Source organism: Hyposmocoma kahamanoa, unplaced genomic scaffold, assembly GCF_003589595.1.
Source record: "Hyposmocoma kahamanoa isolate Upper Pololo Valley unplaced genomic scaffold, ASM358959v1 87, whole genome shotgun sequence".
Taxonomy (NCBI): Eukaryota; Metazoa; Arthropoda; class Insecta; order Lepidoptera; family Cosmopterigidae; genus Hyposmocoma; species Hyposmocoma kahamanoa.
The window spans coordinates 7,656,219-7,665,065 of NW_020654422.1; the positions used below are offsets into that span (position 1 = coordinate 7,656,219).

The window sequence follows — 8,847 nt, forward strand, 5'->3', positions numbered from 1 at the left end:
ACAATATTATAAATCATATGGGCGCGAACACGTTTTCGTCCTGAACACATTGGTAATAAATTCTTAACAAATAACTTTGTTTACAACACAAGTTGTATAAAATGTACCCGAACAAACTTTAAGCATACAAATATTGTAATATTGATTGTAATGAATATTATGATGTGTTACTACTATGATATTAATTTTTTTCATGAAATTACTCCACTAGGTTCAGCTACAGCATGGCACAAAACGCAGGTTCGAGTCCTCATAGATTGAAGGAATTTTTCTTTGTATTCGATCTTTGCATTAATAATTATAACATGTAAATATTATTAAAGGCATATTGGCATTGAATAAATATAAGGTACTAAACATTAAACATGTATAATTGTTTTGGAAGCAGTAGAGCTCCTGGTGAGAGTTCGTCCAGGGAAGTACTGCCACCTTACCTTACTTACCTATTTCTGCTGCCACGCAGTAATGCTCACATCACTGCGTTTCGGTTTTGAAGGGTAAGGGTGCTGGTGAAATTGCAGGCACACGGGACTTGTCAACTTATGTCTCAGGGTGACAGGCGCAATGACGATGCCCTTCAGATCTTTGGGATCTAAAGCTCCGAGTGGCACTGCAACTGCTATGGAAATGCGTGTAGTTTAACTTCAGGCGCACGACTTGTTCGTCCCGTCACTTGATATTATAAAAAATACTGTATCACACGAGCGCGCAACATTCCAGTTAATTTTTAGCAGTGAAGTGAGTAGCAAATGTTATTTATTGTTAATTGGTTTATATACCTAGTTTTGTATTTTTATGTATTTTCATAAGTATTATTATTACGTTAATATCTTTAAAAAGGCTATTGGTGTGAGTACGACCTACTTAACGATTACTTAAGGTATCACGATGTAACATTTGTGTTTTATCTAATTTATCTCATCTCTATAGACTTTTTTACCAGACTGTGTTATCAATATTTATTTGCCTATTCAATTTCTATAGGCACGGAAATATTTGCTTGCTATTGTTATTTTATTTCCTATTGTGTTGTAATATAAGTTGTTGGTACCCTTTAAAATAATATAACATAGATTCAATAAATCAGTCAATAGTTTATTTACGCAATGATAGTCAACAATAAAAAAAGTAGTACTGTAGCATGTAGTAAAAAAAATATAAAATGGAAAAAATTGCCGGTTTACGCATATTAAATGATGAAGCAATTAATTAAATTTTAAGTTAAGGCGGGGCATTTCAATGTGAGCTTACATTTTGGTTCAATTTATATTGCGACGAAACGGAATGGAAGCCAATTTTTGTAACGATATTATACATTATACGAGCCAAAATCTCGAGAATGCTCGCGCATTCTGCGGAAGATTTTGGCTCGTATCTACTTTGTACGTTACACAATTGATCATAAAGTTCATTATGCCATGTACATTATATTATGTTACAAAAATTCGCTTCCATTCCGTTCCGCCGCAATATAAATTGAGCCCGTAGGAGGTGAGATATGGCGGGATCGCACGCGCGTTCCGCAATCGTAGAAAATTAATATGATGAAACAAGAACAGGTGGAAAAAATAAGACACAGATCCGATCTGATATTGACAAACGCCCGATAGCGACTGACGGGGTAAAAATAAATGTGAATTTAATAAGTACAAAGGTTCAGTGGCTCCAGTTGAAAACCAAAATTTAGTAGGTTCTCTGTAGTAATTAAAGAAAAAATATCTCCATATAAAAATTTAGATTACATTTAGAATTAGATTAGATTTAGAATTTAGAGTGCAAATTTAGATATTTTATACCTAAATAATTCGTTTCGGACTTTTATTTTGGCCTGTTTTCAGGATTTTATATGATCGGGCAAAGTATGTACATCTTATTGTGTAAGAAATTAGCACATTCTTTAGACAATATCCTTGGGTAAATCGTATTTTTTTTTTGTAAAACCAATATTAATATAATATAATATCTAAAACATTTGATCTAGCAAAACAGCTATTTCCCGCTCCCCGTGTAAACAATCATTTAACAGCTGTTAAGTAATCATCGTTGGATAATAAGATAAGGAGATTAAAATAAAACTTATTTATTGGCAATGTAGCGGACCCTACCGCACATATGGTGGGCTAACGTTTTGTTTGCAAAGTGTCAAAGTATTTATTAGCTTCTCTAAAATTGAGTTATATTACTTCGTCACTAGTACGTGTAAAACAGTCAAGTATAGTATTGCTTACCTTGTATCTAATAAGGTTGCTGCCTATATCTATGCCTTTGACGTCGTGTATAGCTCGGATCATGTAATCTCTTTCCAGTACGTTGTTAATTTCGTCCAATTGCTCTTGAGGTATTGACCTGTTTGAGATCAAAGGCGTCATATCATAAGTCTCAAAATACCTTGGGGGCCTTGATGTTCATGGACTTGACTATACGGTTCATCAATATCAACCCATTCATACGTCCTACTGATGGACACGGGTCTCCTCTCAGGCGAGGGTTTGGGCCGTAGTCCGTCACGCTGGCCCATTGCGGGTTGGGAACTCCACACGTTTTCCGGGGGTTGTGAACCCTCTTCGACGTGCAGGTTTCATCACGATGTTTTCCTTCACCGAAAAGCTTATAGTTAATTGCCTCAGTGGCCGAACGGTTACAATGCCACGCAGAGGTCCCAGGTTCGATTCCTGGGCCGGGAGAAATATTTGTATGGCTTTCATTTATTTCTCTCGTGAGTTTGGGTGTAATTTGTGGTTGTCTATGTGTGTGTCCATGGCACCCGCGACACGGGGATTTTCTAGTGCGGGGCAATGTTGAGTGTGTGCGTATTATTATTAATTTCAAATAAAAAAATACTTGTATCCAATTAGGATGGAGTTTGGAACTTAATTTCCAGAACAATTTTACCAGGCCCATCTATATGCTACATACAGAGTATAAGGTTTTAAGAAAAAGCTTTTTACTAATGCTATTAATTCCGCTAAATAATAAAAAAATATACCGTGACCTGCATTTTTATTATTTGATTTAAAACAAAAATGTGGTAGACATGTTTAAATTAATTACCAGCAAAACTGCGATACTTAAAAAAAGTCCAAAAAGCAGCAACACTTAGGCCGTAAATTCGGAACGCCGCGTACAGCGGTGCGTTCAACGTTTGCGCGTACACTGCGCGCAAACGTGTGTCTTGTATTGGATACATCTCCAACATAAGACACAATGTACGTGCAAACCTTGAACATTCAAAAAATTGGGTAACTAAATTAATAATAATAAAATAATTTATTGTCTCCACAAACAGTGCACGTAAAAATAAATACTTTACATAATATCAAAATAGAATCTGGTTGTGGAGGCTGGTCCCTGACCTACGAAAACCTGTATCTCAGGTAAGTTACCTGGCTACACTTGATTACCTGAGGTAACCAGGGGGTCTACTCTCGATTCGACCGTCTGACATCCGTCCGAAACAATTACTGTCAAATAAGTAATATTCGACAAAATTAAAAGACAAATGTGAAGTATGAAGCTTCATTCGCATCACGCGTCTTTTCATTTGGTCAAGTATTGCTTATTTGGCAGTAATTGTTTCGGACAGATGTCGAACGGAGATCGAGAGTAGACCCCCAGATCCCCACCAGTGTTACCGTTGTACTTAATTATATACAACGAATTGAAAGTCCCTGGATGGTCAGAAAATTTCCGCTAGATTTGGGTAAAAATAATTTCCTAAAATCCGCTAGATGTCTCTAGACTACAGTTGCGTAGATATTGAGTCTTTAAAACATTTTTTACACACATCAGTCAAGTGATCAATCTGACGAATTGAGCTATGTTCAGTGATATACAATGCTAACGCACACTCCGCTCTTGCACAAAAGTTGCATACATTTACAGTCGCTGGAGAAAATCACAATTGTCCATTCCGAGCAATTAGTTCGCATTTTTTTGTGTTTTTTTTTTTAATTTCTAAATGCTTTTTCAAGTGATTAATTTTTGCGTACATTTCGCAGTGGCAATAACTACAAAATGCTTTTGTGGAGTCACCTGGTACTGGTTTCAACCAATGTTTGAACTCTTCATACATACTTTTCCCTTTCGCATATATAACTCTGTGCGTACTGTTATACGGGGCGTAGTAAAAGTCTTTTAAAAAAAAACACAATTTTCCCGAAATTGTGTAATTCGGGAAGAAGTGGTAATTAAGTACAATAGAATAAAGAAATAGTATAAAAAAATTGAAATTGAATTGGCACATGTTTACACGACAGGACTGGATTGAACTGCTTTCTATAGAGTTTTAGTGATGTTCAAAGAAGAATGCTGACTAGGAGGAATGGCAGGGATCAACCCTGCCATTCCTCTAGTAGTTTAGGTAGTAGGGCTGGGATATAACAGTACGTTTTTTTGGTGGTACTTCCATGCTTATTTGAAAATCGAATTTGATCCACAAACAGTAAATAAAATTGCAAATAATAACGACAATATTAACCAAAAAGCACTTATTTTAATTTAGTTTTGAACACAACAAACAAAAAATAAAAGAATGAAAAAATTTCAAACAATAGGTTATTGTCTTCCTCATTCCTAATTGTAACGAGTGAGAAAGGCATCAAACGAACGAATGGGTGTTGAGAGTTTGTTTATTACAGGGAATTAACGTTCAACCCAATTCTACGTTAGTGTTACCAGCGTTAGAAATAGAAAATTGGCCGAATATTACTTATTTACCCTATTTGATTGACAGGTTATAATGTTTGTTTCTGAAAAGAGCCTAGCGGTCAAAAAGACGCTAGAAGTAGCTAAATATTTTTTCTCGCTAAAAACAAATATTTACCCGCTAAACATGCATAACATCCCCTAGATCAAGCGACAAAGGTGCTAGAACGGCGACATTGATTCCCACCCCACAAATTGCAACAAGAGTAATTGATATCTGGTCTGTCAAAATAATATATTTTTTTATGGCATTGGCCACTAGCACATAAGCCAAAAAAATATATTTTTAAATCCGGTCCGATCCATAGGATCCCGTTCCTCTTTACGTTACACATTATTCGAATCTTTAGCGATTTTCTGGAAATTGTAGGTGAAAAAAATTTTTTTCTTAATTTTGAGAGCTCTTTACAAAAAACAACTGATAGCCTGATTAAATTTTCCATTTATATTAATACCATTAACGGAACAAATCTTTTCGCACATAAATTCCGAAAAACTCAATGGGTGCGAGACTGGATTTAAATCCACAGTCTCAAATAGGCGGTGGTAGGTCAAACAATTAGGCTACATTGGCTCATAGAACCAATATTGTTAACTAAAGATAGCTCAACGAACGTTGCTGGTGAGTACTTACTTTGAAACTTTAAATTAATAAACTTTTAATAATATATCTCTTGTAATGTAAAGTAATTTGACATTAGAATGTTACTTATTCCTAGTACTTTTTGTAAAAGTACCATTGGAAAATTAATACTGACTTTCTTCGCTATAGATTTTACTAGCAGTAGAGCTCCTTGTGAAGAGTTCGTCCAGGGAAGTACTGCCACCTTAGTGTATGTAGTGTGTAGTAAGGGTGCTGGTGAAATTACAGGCACATGGGACTTGTCAACTTATGTCTCAGGGTGACGGGCGCAGTGGTAGTGCCCCTCAGATCTTTGCAATTTAAAGCTCTGAGTGGCACTGTAACTGTTATGGACAGGTGTGTTGATTACCATCAGGCGCACGACTTGTTCGTCACTTAATGTTATAAAAAAAAAAAAAGATTCAGTTCAGCTGTAGAGTGTATGATAAATCGTACCTGCCAACCAAAGCTCCGACGTTACTGAAAATTATAAAGGAAGCCACGCCGCCGAGTAAAGTGCCAACCAAGATGCATCCAACAGCGTCTGGCAATGAATTGCCAGTATACTGAGCTAAGGCCATGCAGCTTCCTGCTATGACCAGGCCCGCAACAGCTGCGGTGTCCTCCAACAGCACTACATTTACCGATGGGTCCGAACTTCGCATTACTAAAATTCATTTCAGCAAATTATATCACTAGTTGAATGTTGATAAGTTATCTTTTTAACTCTTATATAGTGGCACGTGCATGCGATTTTTAATTGACGTTTCCATTGTCAACAGAGAAAAGTAGTTTATTAAATTCTGCAATATGATAAAGGATGTTTTGTGTATATCAATAACAAATTCACATACTGTATTCTGTTAAAGGTACATTAGCTTCTTTGGCTCCTTTCTTAATGGCATTTATGGCTACCATGAGTGTTGCTCCCTCAGACACCGCAGCGCCTCCAAGCACAAAATACGCCTAAAACCAACAAACTACCATGAACATTTCTAATTACTTAAAACCATAACTCTAAAAAGATAGTTTTCGTAATTCAAAGTAAAAATAAACTTTCGCCAACATTTGTACTATAATTCTTGTATTAAATTTCTTAAAATTTGATTTTAATATTTGACAATTTGACGAGTCCCAATTTAACTTACGAGTTTGCATACTTTATTGAAATACTTGATTTAACATAAAATTATAACCAAATAACAAAAACTCGACTGGTATACTACCTGATTATCCATAGAATGTGGCCATGGAAAGATCAAGCATATTGCTGCTTTGTTGTATTGACACTATAGCAACAGACTATAAGAATTCTGGCGCTCGTATTAAGTTGTGAAGCTTACCCAAAAGTAGTCGTGAAGAGGTTGTGGGTCGAGGATACCACTGAAACCATGATAGAAGGATAATCCTGAGCCTACGCAGAATATACCCACACCTGAGATGAGCGAAGAGACATATCTCATATTTGTGTATCCATAAGGATGGTCGGGGTCTGCCATCTACAAAAATGACCTCCAATTATTCTTAAGTAAAGTACAATACAATAAAGTAATAATTAAAATGACGTGCAAGAACCCTTTTAATTTAAGCATAAAAGATATAATTTGGCTTTGTATGCATAATGAACAAAATGGTACAGCACATACTTGAACAGATTTGTGTATTCCATATGCCAATATTAGTTGATTAACTGTATCAGCTAGTGAATGAATGCATTCTGAAAACAGACTGTGTGACCCTGTGTACAACCATGCACACAATTTGAACAGAAAGTTACAACCGTTTCTGGAACAAGCATGAAACATGTTTAGTAAAACATACATTTGTAAGACTTATGCAAAAGAAAGACACCTAAAACTCACATTGCTACAGCAGTGAGTACCACACGACCAGATCTTGTATTCAAACCCATTTCTTCACCGTCAGGGGTGTGACTGTAACTCATTTCCCTCCTATAGTTTCTTAATCTTCTTTTTACAGTAAAGACATCTACAATTTAAAGACTTTGAAATTATCCATTACTGACATTTATAAGGTTATAAAAAATATCTAATGTTTTGCCACTTATTACCTTGTTCATATCTTCGCCTGTCTAATTCTCTTCTCAATAATTCCTTTTCAAGAGAATCTCTTGATCCCCAAACCTAATAACAAACAATTTATGTTTTAAGATGACTAAAAAAGATTTGATAATTTTGATTATTTTGTTATTTAGTCAACTAATTTCAGACTTAATACAATAATTTTAATTAAAGCTGTGTCAATGTGAAGGTGAAAACTTTACAGAGTTTGATTTTAAATTTAAAGATGAATGTGCTTATATAGTACAAACCTCAATTGCTTTAGCTTCAACATCTTTTCTATAATACACAGTAATAGGTGGTGCAGACTCATATGGTGACCTTCTGAGCACTTTTGGCAGAGACTCTAAGTCAGATTGTTTTAGCAGATATTCTGTCATTGCTCTCATTGGTGTTATAAAGTTACGTTCAGTATATGACGCCGAAAAATCTATAAGTAACCTCTTTTTCACTGAAAAAATGAATTAAGATAATTTAAAATATAATTTAATTTAACCTTAAGTTGAATTAAATTTACATATTTCAAAATAGTGTTTACAAAAATCTAGTTTCAACCAATTTGCAATGATTTACTGATCGCAATTCTATTTTTAATATTTGCTATTTTCATACATGTCCATATGGATGAAAATAGACACATGTAATAATGGCACTATTTAAGTGTGCATGCTACATTGTCCACCTCATCATCACTTTCCAACAGGTGACATGAAAGTCAAATCTGCACTTAAATAAGTGCACATGTAAAAAACTTGTGCACTTATAAAAAAATATGTAATGGTTTTGCAGCATAGTTCAGAACCGTCTCATCAGATGAGGTATGTTAATAGTGATTTTGACACACCATTTGACCATCCCCTATCCATATTGTGTTATATAAGAATGTTCTCTCTAAAATGGATCATTTTAATCAATAGCCAAGAAACAAGTATTCACAAATTTGTTTAGGCTTGGATATTTAGTACAGTTCCAATACTAATAGCTCCACTTCTCTAGTACGCAAATCCAGAGGATTTATTCTAGTCTTGATAAGGCTGTGGATGTGAATGCACAGCAGTATATTAAACTATTGTTAAGGAATAATGTACAATATAAAGCTTTACCTGTCGGCGGTTGCTCTGCTTGTCCTTCGGCAGGTTTTTTCTCAATAGTAACTTTCGTCACAACTTTGTTTACGTCTGTTTCAGTTTTTACTACTATATCCCCAACTGCATTCTGTTTTATGACTGACTGTGCAATTTTGTCTTTTTCTTTAGACTCATTACTTACAACTGCACTTGCCAGTCCCTCTTTAGGCATGAATTTTTCGTTATTGCAAGAACAGGTACGAACATACCTAGCAAACTTTGTATTGCATAAAAAAAGCACAACATCTTTACGCAAACTTATCGGAACGCCGGAGTGCTGGGATAAGAATTTAATCCCAACAGAACCTGTGCT

At 35.2% G+C, this 8,847-nt stretch overlaps 1 protein-coding gene across 2 annotated transcripts in view; it reads right to left on the reverse strand.

Moving 5' to 3' along the window:
• LOC113235102 (zinc transporter 9) overlaps nucleotides 1-8,803 on the reverse strand; it is a 23,104-nt gene extending 14,301 nt beyond the window's left edge. For both annotated transcript variants that reach the window (XM_026470674.1, XM_026470673.1), the window contains exons 1-9: nucleotides 8,511-8,803; nucleotides 7,659-7,858; nucleotides 7,398-7,470; nucleotides 7,189-7,315; nucleotides 6,973-7,111; nucleotides 6,670-6,825; nucleotides 6,181-6,292; nucleotides 5,783-5,993; nucleotides 2,229-2,346 (exon numbers count right to left, since the gene is read on the reverse strand). In XM_026470674.1, the coding sequence (XP_026326459.1) occupies nucleotides 2,229-2,346; nucleotides 5,783-5,993; nucleotides 6,181-6,292; nucleotides 6,670-6,825; nucleotides 6,973-7,111; nucleotides 7,189-7,315; nucleotides 7,398-7,470; nucleotides 7,659-7,858; nucleotides 8,511-8,706 (1,332 nt within the window). In that variant the 5' untranslated portion in view covers nucleotides 8,707-8,803. The remainder of the gene's footprint in view (nucleotides 1-2,228; nucleotides 2,347-5,782; nucleotides 5,994-6,180; nucleotides 6,293-6,669; nucleotides 6,826-6,972; nucleotides 7,112-7,188; nucleotides 7,316-7,397; nucleotides 7,471-7,658; nucleotides 7,859-8,510) is intronic.
• Nucleotides 8,804-8,847: the final 44 nt, after the last annotated feature.